This window comes from Eurytemora carolleeae, unplaced genomic scaffold, assembly GCF_000591075.1.
Source record: "Eurytemora carolleeae unplaced genomic scaffold, Eaff_2.0 scaffold867, whole genome shotgun sequence".
In the NCBI taxonomy this organism is placed as follows: Eukaryota; Metazoa; Arthropoda; class Copepoda; order Calanoida; family Temoridae; genus Eurytemora; species Eurytemora carolleeae.
This window is the reverse complement of record NW_019396753.1, coordinates 61,702-82,663: the sequence shown is the minus strand read 5'-3', so window position 1 is coordinate 82,663 and position 20,962 is coordinate 61,702. Positions and strand designations below refer to the sequence as shown.

General features: G+C 31.7%; 2 protein-coding genes across 3 annotated transcripts; one reads left to right on the top strand and one right to left on the bottom strand.

Moving 5' to 3' along the window:
- Positions 1–2,845: 2,845 nt before the first annotated feature.
- LOC111708241 (suprabasin-like) lies at positions 2,846–3,865 on the top strand. The gene is made up of 2 exons (XM_023481550.1): positions 2,846–3,092; positions 3,228–3,865. The coding sequence occupies exons 1-2, from the start codon at positions 2,846–2,848 to the stop codon at positions 3,863–3,865; spliced, it is 885 nt and encodes a 294-aa protein (XP_023337318.1).
- A 3,430-nt stretch (positions 3,866–7,295) lies between these two features.
- Positions 7,296–19,332, bottom strand: LOC111708242 (uncharacterized). 2 transcript variants are annotated; one of them, XM_023481551.1, is made up of 20 exons: positions 19,138–19,332; positions 17,484–17,554; positions 16,879–16,957; positions 16,752–16,800; positions 16,348–16,393; positions 15,725–15,795; positions 15,119–15,201; positions 14,800–14,879; positions 13,513–13,581; positions 11,984–12,079; positions 10,761–10,851; positions 10,355–10,489; positions 10,156–10,234; positions 9,865–9,957; positions 9,721–9,791; positions 9,368–9,425; positions 9,102–9,162; positions 9,005–9,042; positions 8,362–8,447; positions 7,296–7,587 (listed from the first exon to the last, which is right to left on the bottom strand). In XM_023481551.1, exons 1-20 carry the CDS (start codon positions 19,182–19,184, stop codon positions 7,479–7,481), a joined length of 1,512 nt encoding a protein of 503 aa, XP_023337319.1. In that variant the 5' UTR covers positions 19,185–19,332; the 3' UTR covers positions 7,296–7,478. The 2 variants fall into 2 exon arrangements, with proteins under 2 accessions (XP_023337319.1, XP_023337320.1); XM_023481552.1 differs by lacking the exon at positions 19,138–19,332 and adding an exon at positions 18,616–18,701.
- Positions 19,333–20,962: the final 1,630 nt, after the last annotated feature.

Here is a 20,962-nt window from a genome sequence, read left to right as displayed (position 1 = left end):
ATGAATAGGACCCTGACATTTTTGCATACATTTGGAGGGTATAAAGTCTTAAATTTGAGAATTCGATATTCTTAAATCTGCCAAAAACTGCATGTCACCTATGAAATAGATTCTGCGGCTAAGGTTTATCCATTAACATGAAGAACTGTGGCTAAGCTTATTTAGATTATCCAAACTTTGCCAGAGATCCAACTCAAAAGTTTCGCCTTAAGTGATGGTCAACCTATTATCTATATATATATATGATTGTGCTTGTTTGTTTGTCAGGGATGGGTTTATGGATGGTTAGAAATTTAAAAAAAATGCCTTTAATAATTCATAAAAGATCAATTAAAAGTTAGCCCACCAAACATAATGCTTATGAAAAAGCTCACAGATTTCGAGATAGATAGATAGTTGATGACAGTGCTAAATAGAAAAGTAGCTCCAGTACAGAGATCCATTATACAATTCCCAGTTCTAAACCCCTACACAATACTGGACAGGGGGAGGAGGCTATAGGGGCCCCTGGATTAGTAAAATCTATCGTTTCCACAGGGGTTTTGAGCCAATACGAGTGCTAGCCCCCCCCCCCCTTAAGCAAAGCAATTTAAAGCCCCCTTGAAAAATTCCTGAATACGCCCAGGTTAACATTAATTATACTTGTTAAAACAATAGAACTATAATTCTTGTTCCTGGTCTGCACATAGATTCAGAATGCTTTGAACATGAACATTTAAGAGCTTTAAAACACTTGTTTTTAGTTGAAGCTTTAAAAAAGTCCTCGGCAAAATTATCATCGATTGTTGCGTGCGAGCTTGTAACCCATGGATTACTGTGTCTCTGAAAGCTACCAACTTAACAATAGGTTTTTCTACAATATCACGAGCAAATGAAATGTGAGAAAACATTTAAACGTCATATTAAATGTAAATGCATTTAAAAGGCCATGTAAAAAATATAACAATCAAAAAAACTGAGTTTTCCCACAAACTAAAATTTTCTAATCCCTATATTTTACAACCGGAGACTACGTGATCTCACAGAATTCGTAATTTGAAATATGAAAGGTCTAAAACATCATGTTGCAAAGATGTAGGGATTTAAAAAGTAGAGTTTAGATAAAAACTAAGTATATGTGATAGTAGTAATGGCAATTTCTAACTATCCCTTAAATATTGCTTTTATGTTGACTTTATATTCCATAGTTTTCTGGTTCTCACTGTATGCCAATATATATGCTATTTTTCTGCAGTTAACATAAGGTACATTTGCACATGCAACACAACAAATTGGCCTTCTTCAAGGGCTTAAACATCTATAGTAAACATTTAAACAATTAATTGCCATGGACTCGATAAGTAACCTTGCAGTTTTGCAAATTGTAATTTGCAAAATAGAATTTTGCACTCATTAAATTGCACTTTAAAAGTCGTTTTCAGAAGTTTATTTCTTTCAGAAGAAAAATGACGAATACTTTTTCATGGTTTCCATAAATGATTATTAACTGTTAAATTGACATAAATTAGGGATAAGTAAGACACTTTTTTTAAACTAAATGATGCTCTATCGTCACCAAAAAATCTTTAGTTTTAAAGAAAAAACAATCAATTCTCAGTTTCAAAGCAGCTAAAGTATAAGTGAACGGATACTTTCCGAAACTTTGAAATAAAAGCATCACAACAAAACAAGGTTGACTATAAGTAAAAAAATCTTTGTATGAGAAAAATAAAACAGATAATTCTCTGAAAATGGATAATTTTCAGTTGCGGTTATTCTATAAAAGTGACTTATGCATTTATGTTGCAGAAATAAAGAAGGAAAATTAAACAAATTATCTCTTTTTAAACTACACTATTTTAGGATCGATGATACTGAGATAAAAGTTTACAGGATACCATTGTGAATCAGAATCATTTATTCATAATGTAATCTAAGTTTAAAATCTCAAAGGTTTACACCATAAAGTACAAAGATATAAGGGTTAGAATATTTTAGTTTTTGATTCAATTCTGTTTATAAAGAAATTGAGTTCTTGCCGTAAACTCTGATTTTCTAATCCCATATCTTTGCAACCCAAAGTCGAATATTTCAAACTATTAATTCTGTTAGAGATTATATAATCTAAAATTAAAATATCAATAGTTTACTCCATGAAGTGCAAAGATATAGGGTTTAGACAATTTGAATTTTTGGCAATGACTCAATTCCGTTATCAATTTTTCAAGCTTTGCATTTTTACCAATTTCACTCCTTATAAAATTACGGATCAAATTCATTTTGAAAGCGCAATTCAGTTTTCACCAGTAGAAAGTTGAAAAAGAAAATACTATTTTGAAAATCCGTGTCATGTGCAATGCATTGAATTTATATTTTCTCTTTCCAGGCCGAGATATTATAAAAACAAACGTTAAATTAGAGTACAAATCAAAACGATGTACTTATTCCCCCCCCCCCACTTGTATATCCGTATAGGGGGTTTAATATACGCAGTTTACGCATAGTATCTGAGAGATATACCTTGACCTTGAAATCTCACAAAGGATCGGGCACTGCAGGAGGACGCTTGGTAACTATTCAAGGAGGTTTGGGGGGGGGGAGGGTAATAAAAATATTGTTTGTTTAATGGATACTATTTAAAAAACGATTTTCTGAAAATATGTTTTATTAAAAAAAAATATGATTAATCTGTACGATAAGACATATAAATATAAGTAAATGTGAAAATTATTTTTCAAAAAATCATTTAATATTTAATCTATTTAAATAATTAAAATGTTCTAGAATGATCTAAAGTAAAGAAATCACTGTGCAGGGTACGTGACTGAGAGCGTCACAAGGTGACCTTCACCCAGCAAGAGGAGAAATGAAACTGAGAGGGAAAGTATTGAAAAGGAAACTGGACGCAACTAGGGTTGTTCAAGGTACAGACGCTACTAGGGTTGTTCACGGTACAGAGGCTGCTAGGGTCGTTCACGGTACAAACGCTGCTAGGGTTGTTCACGGTACAGACGCTACTAGGGTTGTTCACGGTACAGAAGCAACTAGGGCTGTTCACGGTACAGATGCTCCTAGGGTTGTTCACGGTACAGACGCTACTAGGGTTGTTCAAGGTACAGACGCTTTTAGGGTTGTTCACGGTACAGACCTTAACTAGGGTTGGTCAAGGAACAGACGCTATATAGGTTAGTTCAAGGTACAGCTACACAACTAGGGTTGTTCAAGGTACGCAACTAGGGTTGTTCAAGGTACAGACGCTCCTAGGAATGTTCACGGTACAGACGCTACTAGGGTTGTTCACGGTACAGACGCTGCTAGGGTTGTTCACGGTACAGACGATGCTAGGGTTGTTCACGGTACAGACGCTACTAGGGTTGTTCAAGGTACAGACGCTACTAGGGTTGTTCACGGTACAGACGCAACTAGGGTTGTTCAAGGTACAGACGCTCCTAGGAATGTTCACGGTACAGACGCTACTAGGGTTGTTCACGGTACAGAAGCTCCTAGGGTTGTTCACGGTACAGACGCAACTAGGGCTGTTCACGGTACAGATGCTCCTAGGGTTGTTCACGGTACAGACGCTACTAGGGTTGTTCAAGGTACAGACGCTCTTAGGGTTGTTCACGGTACAGAAGCTCCTAGGGTTGTTCACGGTACAGATATGTTCACGGTACAGACGCTCCTAGGAATGTTCACGGTACAGATGCTACTAGGGTTGATCAAGGTACAGACGCTACTAGGGTTGTTCACGGTACAGACGCAACTAGGGTTGTTCAAGGTACAGACGCTCCTAGAAATGTTCACGGTACAGACGCTACTATGGGTTGTTCAAGGTATAGATGCTACTAGGATTATTCAAGGTACTTACGCAACTAGGGCTGTTTAAGGTACAGAGGCTACTAGGGGTTTCAAGGTATTGACCGACTAGGGTTGTTCAAGGTTACAAGGTACAGACGCAACTAGTGTTGTTTAATGTGCAGATGCTACTAGGTTTGTTCAAGATATATATATGCAACTAGGGTTGTTCAAGGTCAGACGTTACTTGGGTTGTTCAAGTTACAGACGTAGACCTGTTAAAATGACAGACGCTACTATACCTTTTCAAATTACAGACACTACTAGAACTGCTAAAGAAAGATAAGGTACTAAGGGTTTTTGATGAAACAATTGTACGGTTGCTTATTCCTAGAATTGTAGGGTTGCTCATTTCTAGAATTGTTTATATTATGTGAAAAACAATTCTAGATCGGAATGGATCGGAATGGATCGAATCGAGAGTTTAAAGGAACAAAGTATTTTCATTTTTGATATAGAAAACTGGAATAACAACTGTTTTATGTAATTACTATTCTTTATGTGCAAATTTTTAAGTTTGTAAATAAAATATTTAAAACTAAGATTTTTGACATAAAAAAGAGTCGTAAATAAAATATCAAATTATAGTTTTCATCTCAAATAAACGATTTTTAGTTTAAAATTAAGAGTGTTACAATATGTATTGTTATCTAATAAATCTGTTCGTGTCGTATCGTAGTCCAATGGAGAAACTTCAAATTCAAATTTTCTAAATGTTATGCACTTTGGATTACTATATTTTTTGCTTTAAGGATTTAAAGATTTGGATGAAAGGATTTAACCTAATTTACTCTGGTTGACTGCTCCTTGCTCCAGAATGTCCACATATTTACTCTCAATGCATTAAAGTACCATTTCAATTTTTTAGTAAGTGAGAGGGGGAAATAGGGGGGTTCTTTAAATATTCAAAACTTTTTAACAAACCTGGATTAAAAATCGATGAGAATGATGCCAATTACTGCTTACTTACTGCTAATCCTTTTTGACCACGTGGCTTCACTGGGTTTCCTTTACGCTTAAGGAAAAGAAAAACAATATCTGATTATATATTAGAAACAACTCTGCATTAAAAGAATTTTTGAAAAAAAAACAAGATTTTAATATAGTGAAAAAATTACTTTTGTTTGATGGGCCACAGATGGGAGTTCCTTTAAATACGGAAATTAAGTGAATTCTTTTAATTTTTGTCCCATGCAACATTCATTTGGATAAAACTTAAATGGTTCACGTGCTTTGAACCTTCAAAAATTAATTAATTATTAAGATTTGCAGTCCCAGTTTAATTTGATTTAATACACGGGCAGCCGTAGTACATTTGAATTTCCGAGCCGGGTCAACCTTTCCGGTCCCAGTTTGTACTGTACCTAGCTCTATGGCTGGTGCAACAAGGTTGAAACAGTCAGAATTTATGCTTCATATAGGTTGAATTTACTTTTACTAAAGGGGCAGAGGTGCGTGAATAGAACCAAAATTATCACTGACAAATATGTCTTCTAATATATAAATATATAAATATATAAATACTAATATATAATTCAAATTTTGTATCTGTTTTGTCCAAAATCGGAAACAATATTTTATGTCGTAACTGAGTTTCTATGTTTATTGAATTTTTGCTTTACAAAATTTTCGGAACAAATTAAAATATTCTATTCTTTCACAGCTTTACAATGGACATTGCTGGTATTAGTTGTCGTGAAGTTCCAATTATAATTAATTGCGAGTAAATACATTATTTCCAAACTATTTCTTTAAGATGTTTGTAAATAAAATTTCAGAATTTAAATTCTAGATTTTCTGACAAAAGTGAAATAAATTCAACTTCAGAATTACATAAAAAAAAATCATTTTATTTGATAAAGAAATATAAAAAAACGTTAACAAAAATTGCAACAAAAGATCAAATATTTTCTCTGTTTATTAATTTACAATCATCAATATGTATGAAAGAGATTTGTAAAGAACAAATTTCTTTGTTTATAAATTGTAAAATGATAAAATAAATTCAGTTTCAAAATAACATAAAATATATTTATTTGATGAAGAAATATAATAATACGTAAAAATTAACATATTCGAAAAATATATATGATAGCTAGATACAAACTTTAAATCTATGAATAAATTATTAATAGTTATTGTTTAGATGTTACAACTTTTTAAAATCTGAAATTTCTCACAACGTTTTAGAGATCGTTACTTAGCTTTGTCTTTATTAAGGATATATAAAAAAAATCGATGAAAAATTACTAATTTTCGCAAAGAAATTTAGTCTTGTAACAAACTCTGATTAATAATCCCGCTATCTTTGCAACCCAATGTCGTAGACCATAAATATTTCAAAATATGAAATCTCTTGGATCAAATATCAAAGGTTTCACAACCAGGTTCCAAGGGATGAGCAAATTTGAGTTCGTGGCAAAGACTCAATTCCTTTTAGCTGATATTTTGCATCCTGGATCCGGATCCAAACACGTTGCGGTTACAGTGGATCCGAAACCAAGCATGTTGCGGATACAGTGGATCCGGATCCAAACATGTTGCGGATACAGCGGATCCGGATCCAAACATGTTGCGGATACAGTGGATCCGGATCCAAACATGTTGCGGATACAGTGGATCCGAAACCAAGCATGTTGCGGATACAGTGGATCCGGATCCAAACATGTTGCGGGGATCCGGATCCAAACATGTTGCGGATACAGTGGATCCGGATCCAAACATGTTGCGGATACAGTGGATCCGCATCCAAACATGTTGCGGATACAGTGGATTCTGATTCAGATTCCAATCAACGGTACATACATTTTACAGTGTAATTTGTGAAACTTTAAGAGCGACAACATTAATAAAACTGTGCATCATGTATATCTGATAAAAAATTTCGACTTGAAAAAGATCAATGACTTAAAGTACAAAGCTGGAACCTTAGAAGATTCGGGAGTTAAGAATTTAGTAAAATCCATTTGTTATATTTATTTGGATTTAAACTAATCTTTTTTACGGCTAAAGGCACTGAGTTGTTGCCACAAACTCTGATCTTCTAATCACAATATCTTTGAAGTTAAATGTTGTAGACTTTTGATATTTCAAACTAATTAATTCTATTAGAGCAAATAATCTAGGTTTGAAACACCATCATGTTGCAAATAAATAGTGAAAAGAATTTGAATTTGTGACAAAAACTATGAATCAGTGAATAAAAAGTATAATATCAAGATATTATTAGTATTTTTCTAAAACTCTCAATTTTTAGCGTATTACATGGAAAGCTTTGAAAAAGGCTGCTTAAAATATATCTAAAACTAGTTCTAGATTATTTAAAATATATCTAAAACTAGTTCTAGATTATTTAAAATATATCTAAAACTAGTTCTAGATTATTTAAAATATATCTAAAACTAGTTCTAGATTATTTAAAATATATCTAAAACTAGTTCTAGATTATTTAAAATATATCAAAACTAGTTCTAGATTATTTAAAATATATCTAAAACTAGTTCTAGATTATTTAAAATATTTTCTGCTCCTTTAATGTAAAGTAAAACATAAATGTTTCTTCTTAAATATCCACTTTTCAGGGATACGTGTTTTTGCAGAAAGCTAAACCAACTTAGTAGGGCGGTTGATGTATGATTTAAAACCTACTCTTGTTCAGATGCTAGTCGGAGTAGGTTTATAGTCTCATCTCTAAGTAGTAAGGCTGTTGATGTCTCCAAATAGTTAGTATAGTAGGTCATCATATAATTCAACCTAAAAAGAATAAAAATAATAAAATTGTTTTCTACTGATTAGTAGTTTCGCGAATTTAGAAAAAATATTCCCATATTGAAAATAAATTAAATTTTTATAGATTTTAGTTACCACCTGGGTACCCATAGGTTCCCTGAAAAAATTCAGCCAATTTGGTCCAGCCCTTTGGCCATCTATAGCTGACATATATATATTAGCGAAGTTCTGTTAATTTAAACTTTAGTGGCTTTTACAGGAAGAAAGTTAGAAAACAATTCGAATTCGTAATTTGTCATTTATCAAAAATAACTTCTAATAAAAACATTTGAATTACAGCTCTAAGAGACCTTGTTAAAGTCCTAATTCCAATTATGGTCGTTTTTAAACAAGTTTACAGTTCTTAAGTCCAATCTGTTTAATTCTTTTATTATATTACACGCCGGATTCACAACAGTACCCTCCCGCCCCTGTTCTGCTTAAAGAGACAGACCGGCTATGTAAGGTAGTTAAACTGAGTATGCAGTGTTGTGGACAAATTTTTCAGGATTCATTTGAGACATAACAATGAAGAATATATGTTAGTATTCTACGTTGAAAACACCGCAATAAAAAATTACGAAGTTTTAGATAAAAAATAACTTAATCGATTTTAATCAGACAATCAACCGGTATGAAGAGTAAAATAATATCAATAATAACAATAATATCAATAAAAATAATAACACTCCCGTTAATCTGTATAGAAAGGAAACCTGTTTCTGAATATATGAGCTGTGTGTGAGAGGGGGTACAAACCTGTTTCTGAATATATGAGCTGTGTGTGAGAGGGGGTACCCCATGTTCTGACCGGAAACCATCACACCAACATCCTCCAGCAGCACCTTAAGGTGAATCACCAAATTCAGGGAGTGTTCGAGATATTTGAGAGAAGTATAAAAACAGAAAATTCATTCCCAACAAATAGAAAATATAAGTTTAGTACTCTTTTTGTTTTTCAGCTTTTGATCGTTATATATTTGCAACCTACTCATCTAATGTCGTAAGCCCTATTTCAAACTGGGAAACCTAGCCACGGGCAGCCGTAGTACATTTAAATTTCCGAGCCGGGTCAACCTTTCCGGTCCCAGTTTGTACTGTATCGCCCGGACATTGGGTAAATATAGCAGACACGACTAGCCGGTGGAACAAGGTTGACGCGATCAGACTTTTGGATGAATTTACTTTTACTTGAGGGTCAGGGGTGTAGCAACTGCATATTTTGAAATAGCTTGTGTTTACACCATCAGATTGAAAATGTATGAAGATTATAAATTCTGTGTTTGGAGAAAGGGATCATTTTCTTAAATACTTTGAAGATATAATAATAAAAATTAAAATGAAAACATTTAAAACAGATATACTTTACTATATGTTAATAATTTTATCTGTTTAATTTTACTTGATGTTTCTCGTTGTTTTCTTCTCTAAAAATGTGGCCTGAAAAATAAACATTAAAAATAATAAAAATAATATTTGGTATGAATTTAGGAAATTACCTATATCTCCGAGAATATTGAGATGCATCTCCGCTTCGACTTTCCGAATATCTTCCATTTCCTGCAGAAAACGATTAAATTGTCATGAAAAATGTCACCAGAGTGATTTGTTAATTTGTTGTTACCAATATCTCATAGAAGGCTCCTGATACATTTTTAGAGGTTATTTAGTTGAAAATTACACAATAATACCATAAAAAAAACAAAGTAACCAATAAACAAAAAGTTTATGAGGCAAAATTACTAAAAATATATATATTTTATACCTTAAAAGTATTGTCCAGGCTGCCAGATGCTATGGTTCTGCCGACCATTCTTACATGCCTTAAAAATGTCATTTATCATTAAATACATTATGTTTATAATACAGAATGAGTAAATTTCCGTTTCGTTCAGATTTTAGGCATAACAAATATAACAAATATAAAATCAAAAATACTTTTAGAATATTGAAAAATAGAATTAATAAATTTTTTGAGAATAAAATGTCATTAAAAATTAAGTTAAAAATCCGCAAAAATTTTGAGTGTCTAAAATCTTAATAAAACAAAAATTTTGAAAATTTTGTCCAAAACATCGATAATCCCGTTTTTTTACTAACCCTGTAGATAAAACTGACCTTAAAGCCATTTTGTTGGCCTTTGCTGTGTTATGGGCTGTTGTAAGCAGTTGGGCAAAACACCACAGCTCCTAGAAAGCAGATTTTGTAAAGATTCATCGATTACATTTCCTGAAATTTATATTGAGTTGCGGCATTTTCTACCTGTGACGTAACCGCTAGCTTTGGTTGGCTGAGCTGGGATGGGATTTGGAATGAATCCTCGTACACTGAAGAATATAAACCGGTTCTAGGTGCCTTAGAAGAAAATAATTGAAAAATTTAAGAACCATTAGTAAACATTTTTATATTTTTTTCTCCATTACAAATTTGAGTCAAATCTGTAAAAAGTTTTCACAAGTTATGATCGGACACACAAAAACAAAAAAGACAACAGACAAACAGAAATTGCAAATTTGTATACATATATAGTAATACTGTACACTGTACATTTACCTGGGTACAGTATTGTCTAATATTTGTTGCTATGCAGGCGCGAAGCGCTCTTACTGCCTCCCCTTGAACTGTACACATCCTGTATTAATATAAATTAAAATTTTTAGCAAATTTATAACAAACAAAAATTATTTTCACTAAAAAGATAGTTCTTAATAAAGTGAAATATTTTGAATTTTTAATAATAACTAAAAGTGACCTCGCCATGGCAGTGAGTGCTGCGGCTAGAACAAGGCCATGCAGAGTGACCTCGTCCTCTTCACATCTACCAACAACCTCCCTTGTTTCAGCCTCGGTTAACCAACCTCGCAAATATTTACTTCGAGGTTCATTACTGAAATACAATAACCTTTATTTAATACAAGAATAATAAAAAACTAAATACCAAAATTTGCTAAGTCAAAAAAATGTTAACCAAGTTAGTAACCCTTCGTGGTTATTTCTCACAAGTTCTCTATTTGAGGCAAATCGTCCCTATTCTAAATTTGAGGCAAATCGTTGCAGGGGTTCATCAGCTAGCTTGTGATCGGACAAACAGATGTTTATATATAGTTAACTTATATTAAGAATATCATTTTAATTTTCTCAATAATCATGGTTTTTACCCATTGGCACTTGCAGAATCGACTAGTAGGTTATCACAGGCACTTCTCTTTAAATTCATGAAGTGACCTCCAACAGCTTTCACAAGTGGAACTGAAAAACATCTACATTGTATAGAATTTTTTTCATAGTTTGTAGTTTTGTTATTTTTATTATTTTTATATGTACTATAGATCGATAGATGTATACGACAAAAAGTCTTTTGATGAGCTTCAGGCCGAATTTAAAGAATTTGAGCCGCGGCTTAAATTTGAGACGCGGCTCAAATATGGTTGATTCCACTTAAAATTGTATTCAATGCCTCAAGATTAAGCTGGCGCTCAATTGAAAACCGGTTTTTGGAGGATTTGAGATGCGGCTCAAATTCTTTAATATATAATATAATATATAATATATATAATATAATACATAATAAACAGTACATTTCAAAACAGTACAGTACAGCACAGTGCAGTACAGAGTACTATAACGTTTAGTATCGTTAAGTACATTATGGCGTATACAGTACAGTACAGTAAAATACAACTTGTGATGGATAATTGTAAGAATCGTGTTCCTAAATAAAAAGTTTTCGGACTTTTTAAAGTTTTTAAAATCTCTCAGAAAATAATGAAACGTTTTAAGAGTTCAAAAATCTTAAAAGTTAAAAAAACAGTACAGTATAATATACTACAGTAAAGTAATTACAGTATAGTACAGTACAGTAAAGTAATTACAGTACAGTACAGTACAGTACAGTAAAGTAATTACAGTACAGTACAGTAAAGTAAAGTACAGTAGTACAATTCAGTACAGTACAGTACAGTACAGTACAGTACAGTATAGTACAGTACAGTACAGTACAGTACAGTACAGTACAGTACAGTACAGTACAGTACACTACAGTACAGTACAGTACACTACAGTACAGTACACTACAGTACAGTACAGTACAGTACAGTACAGTACAGTACAGTACAGTACAGTACAGTACAGTACAGTACAGTACAGCACAGCACAGTACAGTACAGTACAGTACAGTACACTACAGTACAGTACAGTACACTACAGTACAGTACACTACAGTACACTACAGCACAGTATAGTTCAGAACAGTACAGTACAGTACAGAACAGTACAGTATAGTACAGTGAAGTACAGTACAGTGCAGTACAGTAAAGTACAGTACAGCACAGTATAGTTAAAAACAGTAAAGTACAGTACAGAACAGTACAATACAATTAACCTAGATCTGTGAAATGAAAAACTGAATCTGATGATGGAAGAATGGTTTCTAAAGAAGGAGGGAACTCTCCTGTTCCTCCTAAACTCAGCGGTTCATCTAATTCATCCAACAATCAAATTTAAGGAATTCAAATAAATTTATTTGAAATTAGAAACTATAGATGACCTTAGAAAACTTAAAGAGAAAACTACAATTTCAAGGACGGATTATGGGCTGGAAAAAAATCCCAATTTTCTGAAGTCCTTGGACTAAATTTCACTGGCAATAAAGTCCTAAGTTTAAGATTCCTGGGACTTCTTTTCCTGAATTAATATGGGGGCTGTCAAAAAAGTTTCTGGAAATAAGATCACAGGAATTACAGTCCTGGAGAAAAAAAAGTCTTAAGTCTAGGAAAATTGAGGTCAACGTTTTCATAAAAAGGAATTTTCTTCTATGCCATGTTCATATTAAATAAAGTTGATGTTAATGCCAAGTCCCTTTTTTCATGGTTTGTAAACATCCTTTGTTCCCATGCATTTTCGACTATAAAAAGGACTTTTTCCTAGGGATTTTTTGTATAAAATCATACCCTGTGTTAAGAGAATTCGCCCACACATTCCTGACAGATGGGCTTTAAGGTAAAAGAGCGTTTTATTTATAATTATTCTCTTCGCTATACTGGAGTCAGAAAAAAAAGTCCTAGAAAATAAAGTCTCGAAATAGTAAGACTTTTTTTCGGAGATTTTTATTTCAATGGACTCTTTTTCCACAGGACTTTTTTAATGCCAAGAGTTAGCACTTTTATTTCCGATAACTATTTTTTCGCGGTTACCAGATGACAATATAGAATTTACATAAATACCAAGCAGATTATTAAGTATAATAGGTGGCAACAGAGAAATGGACAAACTATACACGACGTCACAAATGTCAAATATAACAATGAAAACGAAATTTGCTCACATTAGTGTATAAACAGAAAATAAAGAACACATAAAAATGAACTTATTTTACTGGAAGATAAGCACTTTTTTTCTGAAATTATCACTAATAAAAATAATTTTGTCGGACACAAAAAATTGACACGTGTGACGCAAGAATATAGTTGTACTGAGAGTGTACAAATTCTACGTTGCCATCTACTATTCTATAATCTATTTGATAAATACCAATTGTACATAACCAAATCAAAATGCATTCGGTATCTTCCGCTAAAATTCAATCCCGTGTTGGTCTATAATTCACCAATTTTTAAACTTACAAAAACTTCTTTCTCTAAAATGAAAAGGCGAAAAAAGCTCAAATTGTGATCGAAAATCACAGAATTAAATCTGCGCGATTCTCACAAAAATTGAAAGGATGAATGTATTCAGTCTTTTTATTGACATCCTTGGCTGCCTTTCCGAATCAACTGTGTATATATATAAATCACAAAAATACTTTACATATATAAAAGCCGGGACACAAATGAAAAAATGAGTTTCACGAATTTTTTATCTGTGTATCCATAGATATATAAGATATTTTTGTATAGGGGTTGATTTTGTTTCCTGAAGTTTGAAGCTTTAATTCCAAAATATCCATAAATTGTTTGGCAAGATTTAATGATCCAGGAACATCTAAACAAATATTTATCAGACCAGTACCTGTACCTGTACCTGTACCTGTACCTGTACCTGTACCTGTACCTGTACCTGTACCTGTACCTGTACCTGTACCTGTACCTGTACCTGTACCTGTACCTGTACCTGTACCTGTACCTGTACCTGTACCTGTACCTGTACCAGTACCTGTTCCTATACCTGTACCTGTACCTGTACCTGTACCTGTAAGATTAAAGCTAATGACAACCCTATATTGAAAAACGATAAATTATTTAATAATAAAAACTTGTTATTTAAGATTGAAAACTTATTACGACCTTTTTTGAACTAATAAAGACCTGTTATAACAAAGTTGAAAACTAATGAAAAACTATTATTGAAGGATGAAAACTAATAAAGACCTGTTATTAAAAGTTAAAAACTATTAAAGACCTATTATTGAAGTATGAACACTAATGAAGACCTGTTATTGATGGATGACAACTAATGAAAACATGTCATTGAAGGATGAAAACTAATGAAGACTTGTTACTGAAGGATGAAAACTCTGTTATTGAAGTATGAAAACTAATAAAGACCTGTCATTGAAGTATGAAAACTAATAAAGACCTGCTATTGAGGGATGAAAACTATTGAAGACCTGCTATTGAAGGATGAAAACTAATGAATACTTGTTACTGAAAAATGAAAACTCTGTTATTGAAGTATGAAAACTAATAAAGACCTGTTATTGAGGGATGAAAACTATTGAAGACCTGCTATTGAAGGATGAAAACTAATGAATACTTGTTACTGAAAGATGAAAACTCTGTTATTGAAGTATGAAAACTAATAAAGACCTGTCATTGAAGTATGAAAACTAATAAAGACCTGCTATTGAAGGATGAAAACTAATGAAGACCTGTTATTGAGGGATGAAAACTAATGAAGACCTGCTATTGAAGGATGAAAACTAATGAAGACCTGTTATTGAGGGATGAAAACTAATGAAGACCTGCTATTGAAGGATGAAAACTAATGAATACTTGTTACTGAAAGATGAAAACTCTGTTATTGAAGTATGAAAACTAATAAAGACCAGCTATTAAAGGATGAAAACTATTGAAGACCAGTTATTAAAGGATGAAAACTATTGAAGACCAGTTATTAAAGGATGAAAACTAATGAAGACCTGTTATTGAAGGATGAAAACTAATGAAGACCTGTTATTGAAGGATGAAAACTAATGAAGACCTGTAATTGAAGGATGAAAACTAATGAAGACGATACTTCTTCCTTCCTCATCTTCGCTTTCTCCGAAGTTTTCAATATCTCTAAAGAAGTAAAATTAACTTTCCGAATCATCAAAAAAATTTTGACAAAATCAATGTTTACATTATTTTTACTGCTTTAAAAAAAGTTAAACAAAATAATTGCTAAACTTTTTAACTACTGCATGGAAAATATTTATATCAAAACTATGAAAATTACCCTTTCTTTTTTTAACTTTTTGGACCCATGTTATGCTACTGAATTTCGCAACATTAAAATTTACTTTATTTTTATAAATTACCTATTGAGCTGCCCCTGCATATATCTGAGTAAATAGCGCCATCTTGTTTCAAGATTAGAGTCGTCTTCTATTATTGCTTCAACCTTAAAAAAGTAATCATGGGATTAACATGGGATTAACATGGGATTTGAGATTTATATCTTTCCAATATTATAGATATATACAGGTCTAAACACAAGAAAAATACCTGTAAGTACCTGAACATCTTAAAATATGAATATTGTAAGCTTAAATTAGGCTTAGACTTGAATTTAGACTTTTAATGATTTAATGATGTAATGATATACAGGGTTACCCACAAAGGATGAGACTGTAAAAAACGACCAGAAACTATCAAAATAAGACGATTCACAGGTTGAATTAAATCTTCTAAAGTCTTCTCAGGGCTTATTTTATGATTTTGCAAAGAGCGAAACCTGTTTACAGTTGCAGAGAGTTATGAATAAAAGTGAACAGACAGTGTAAATTCCGTACAGTCGTCTCTGAAGTCTCATCCTTTGTGGGTAACCCTGTATGTTTTTCTAGACTTCTATTATTTTCGAACTGTCACATGTTGAAAAAAATCATACAATAAAAAAGTTGGTTTCCGTTTTCTGAAAAAAATACCTCAGGTCCAAAATTTATTCTTGCAAGCTCTAGGGTTGTCTGACTTACAATCTGAACCCGCCAGAGAGGTCCTGAAGGAAGTGATATTATAACTGATTATTATTATTGGGGAGCACTGTACTATTAGTATTTTCATTGTTTAGTTTTCAAAAGGACTGTAGTAATATTAAAGGACCTCTATTCAAATAAATATTTAAGTACTTGATAATCTAGTTTTAAAATGGCTGATGCAGGCCTTATTCACAACGGTACACTTTTAATCTTTTTTCGATTAATATTGTGGAAGATATCGTCGTTTTACTTTGGCTTGAAAAATTTAAAGTCTGACTTTTTCCTCCAGTGTTTCTGTAGTGCAGAAATCACTAGAGAACCCACAGTTTAAAATAATCAACTATTCAATTTGAAAATTTTGGATTAAACAAAGCTTTTAAGGTTACAAATGAATCCAACATTTGTACTCCATAAATGCAAAGCTACTTAAAATTATGTTACAGTCCCATTAGTTTGTTTCTCTATCGTTTTCTTGTCGTTTTTATATTCGTATAAATTTACATTTTTTGTTTTAGATTAATTGTATTATTTTAATTTTTATCATCAAAATATTTTTTAAAAAGTTGTATAACCTGTCTCAATATTGAATTGTTCATGTATAAAGTCGGAACAAGCAAACTATTGAATATACTGTATTAATGTCTTTTGTTATTTAAAAGTAAAATGTGCAAATATAACAAAAACAATTGTACTGTACAGCAAAACTGTGCCGTAAACTAAAAAGACTAAAAATTAATGATAATTTTCATTTTAAAACTTTACTCTTAAAGCTTTTATAGTCATCATATATATATAGAGCACTACACATCACATTGATTTTTTTTAAATATCTTTCAGTTAAAAAAAAAATTTTATGTGAAAATCTTATAAAATTCTTTCTTTTATGTCCCAAAGATTAAGATATCGATCCAATATGATGTGGGATACTCTAAAATATTCCATAGTTCTACAGATAAAGACGACATTTATTGTATTCCTGTGTATCAAGAGGCAGAACTGGGCATTCCATGGGAGCGAACACTTGTCTGAAATAATAAAATAAATATCTAAATAATCCAAGATTTTCAGATTTTAGAATCTTATGAATTTAAATTTTTTATTACCTGGATCCAATTGTTTGGATTCTCGCCGTAAGTTGCGGATTTTGATGTTGTAATTCTTGTAATCCAACTTGGACAACACCTAAACAATTATATATTATACAGGGTGTCCCAATAAACATGGGAATTCAGTGACGAATTCGATATCGTCTTTTTAAATAATTCTTTGATTTAGTATAGTGGTACCTACTGAGAAAGCTGTAATCTGTAAGAGTTTCGTCTGCTATGATCACATTTTGTTTGTTTATGTTTTAACTGCATATGGTTGTACTTAGTAAAACAAGAAAATTGCAGTACACAAACAGAGTAAACTTGTCCGTCTTCACTGTTGATCTTGCGGAGACATTATAGACACATCTTTACACATATTTTACCCTTTTCATAAAATAAACTCTAGCTGACATAACAATATTATGGCTTTTGAAATTAGGTATTACAATGCTAATTCATAACAAAGACGATATCCAATTCGTCACTGAATTCCCATGTTTTATGGGACACCCCGTATGATAGCTGAACTGCCCGGCGTTACCCGTGAATATAAAAAATCAAATTAAAAAAATATTTTTTTAAAGAAAATTTCAAATAAATTGCATAAAATAAGTTACCTAGGTCCAGAGGTTGTCTTGTATGAATAGTTAGCGCTACAACTATGTTTTGGTTTCCATGAGAATGGCATCTGAAAAAAATAAATCTTGAAAAGATTCAGTTTTAAATTCTAAGTATGTATTTTCAGATTTGAATTAGAATTATAATTGGAATTAATAGTTCAAAGCTTTTACATGCAGTGAGGTTTGAAAGACCTAAGGCCAAATTTAAAGAACTTGAGCCGCGGCTTAAATTTTAGACGTTGCTCAAATATAGTTGGTTCCACTTAAAATTGTATTAAATGTTTCAAGATTAAAGTAGGCTCTCAATTAAAAACGGCTTTTGGGGGATTTGAGACGGGGCTCAAATCCATTAAATTCGGAGTCTGCAATCCAATGTTTTTGATGATGTTTAAAATGCAAATACTTCAAAACATTAACTTTATAAGTGAAAGTAAAAAACAGTGCATAATTGCCGTGTATCATGTTATTTGTACACTCTAAAAATTAAGTCTAATATGGTCGTCTTCATATTTCACAATTTTATATTTTGAATTCTATTTTTATGTTGTACAATTCTAATTTTCTGGTTCTTAAAGGGAATTTGGACGTAATTTCACGTGCAAAGTGTCAGTCCGATTCAAGATGGTACCCTTTAAAATGTTGTCAGTCAAGATTGACTAAGATTTTCTGATTTGTCTAGGTTAAAATAGATTTTTCTTCAATTGCGGTTCTCTGTAAATGCGTATTTATGCATTACAGAAATGAAGGACATGGAGGAAACTTATTTAAAAAAACGACGACTGCGTAGACATTAGACACAGTTTTGAATTGAACTATACCATGCTCCAAGGTACTAATTCAAGAAAAGTTAATTGCAGTCGTGTATACTCTGCGTAAATATTGAAACCAGTTCTCTCTGGGCGGAATTTGTAAACAAGAATAGATGCATCAGTGTTCGTTTAATTTTAATAATTTTGAAAATTCACATAATAGTTTCCTATGACCAGAATATTTCATAGATTATTTTTGTGAAAATCGATTCCTTGTCAGGCTGTGACATCCGTCTTATATTTACTTTTCCGCCCAAAGACAGTACACTGCAGTACAAAAAATGCGTACACCTCTGAAATAACTTTCCTTGCATTATTACCTTGCCATGCTTTCTGTATGGAGACCAGACTTGAAATTACATCTATACTCCCTTCACATATTTGCAACCTGAAGCCGTAAATCAACACCAACAAAATAATTCTGCTTGATCAAAAGTCAACGGTTTACACCATCAGGTTGTAATCATATAAAGGGATTGGAAAATGAGAATTTACCGACATTTTTAAGTAAAAAAGCGGACTGAAATAGAAGAAATGTAAAACTCGTAAAATGTTCATAAAAGAAATTGAATGAAATTGAAATGAAAAAGATAATTTCAAGACAAAATGTTTCTTATAATTCTACACTGTGAGAACAAGAAAACTTTTTTATGAATTTATTCTTTTGAGGTTTCTTCAGAATTTATGATTTTAGGTCTTAGGATTTTATAATTTATCATTCGGAATTTATGTATCACTAATTCTGGTTATGGGAGCTTTTTTGCATTCAGCTGCGAATTACAAAATAATAATTTAATGTTTTTATTCTCACTGTGAATAAAATTATTATTTTTAAATCTTACTTGTTCAGATATTGTTCTGTAGGACCCAGTTCTCTGTACGACGCCATTTTTAGATTATTTCTTTTTTTTTGATTATTTTGTTTTCTGTTATTATTATTATTAATATTATTGCTAATGTTTATGCTAAGGTGTATTCATGCTGCCACTTGTATATGAGGTATCGAGTACACACCAATAGGCATATATTTACCTATCTATCTATCCATCTATCTATCTATCTATCTATCTATCTATTTATCTCTCTATCTATCTATCTATCTATCTATCTATCTATCTGATACCTACCTGCCTGCATATATCAGGCCATCCAGGCAACAGGTGTGTAGGGAGTGAAATCATTTTGTAGATTATAAAAAATTAGGGGTGGTATTGTAGATTTATTTTTATGAACATTTATTGATAACAAACTAATAAGTTACAAATATTTATTTCATTTTAGAATTAGTATAAATAATTAAAAGAGGTATCAAAATATCCAAATAAAATAATATTTTGACTTTAAAAACAATGTGAAATGCAGTCATCGTAATAATTTAGAAGTTTTTGCAACACAGCAAAAGAAAAACAAGAATAGAAATAAATAAAATAAAATGGACTATTACAAGTAAATAATTTCTTAAAGGGAGTGTTCGCGAAAAATTAAAGGGGTATAGGCTTACGTCGAAAAATATTGGATAGTGAATGCTACTAATATTACTTCTATAAGGAGAACATTTTTAAAAACGATTCATACCGAAGACTTTAGCATCCATACAAATTCAGAAAGTTGCTTTATCCGACTCGGATCATTAAAAAAATCAATTTAATTCCAAACAAATCATTCAGATATTACAACCTATAATCATCGATTTTTATTCGACGCATTCGTATACAGTTTATCTTTCTTAATATATTTTATCTATTTTACAAATATGATGCAATTCAAACGACCATTAGTTGGCTGCCAGGTGTTTCTGCACTCGATGTGCCTGCATGGTTCCACGCAGGAGAACATTTTTTCGCGAACCCTCCCTTTAAAAAAGTTAAAATATTATGTTGCTTACTTAAATTACTACAAATACTTTTACAACATTTCATTTATTATATATATATATATTTATATATATATATATATATATATATATATATGTATATAAATCAGTCGTTTTTAACTAAATACTGTTTAATACTGAGCATTTGTTAAAATATATTTAAAGATACAATTATTGAAAATTAAAGTAGAGTTTTAAATTTTTAGTGGAAAGATTCAGATTAAAGAAGTACATGCTAGTTCTTCAAAGATATAAAATATGAGATTTGTTATTATATCAATCTATATTAAAATTTTCATTTTTTTCTTTGCAACACAACATTTTCAGAGACAATTCGTTTGAAAATAATCGATTTTCAGACAGAAAAATAATGATAACTCATTCTCGATCAGACACCGATTTTAAGAGTATTGTTGTGAATTGAAATCGATGTAAAAAGGGTCCATTAGCTCCTGATCCAATCAGGGTTCTGTCATGTGTTTGTTGTCTGTTCTGAACCAATAGAAATAGTGTGTTGGTAACAACTATCTTTCTATCTATCTCATTATCCAATTAGAGTTATGAATCCTTATATCGGCGCTATCAGTAAATGGAAATATATACTTCTAATGAAACTATAGTGTGTAATTACATCTACGATCCCTGTACGTAAGGATGCAACTATGTATTTCTATTAGAAAATTGACAAGATGTAGAAAAGAGGAGTTTCCAGAGAGCGTTCTTGAAGTTATACAATAAAAATGGCAATAATATTATCTTTATCCAAAATCATTACTTTTTTTAAATGGTTTAAA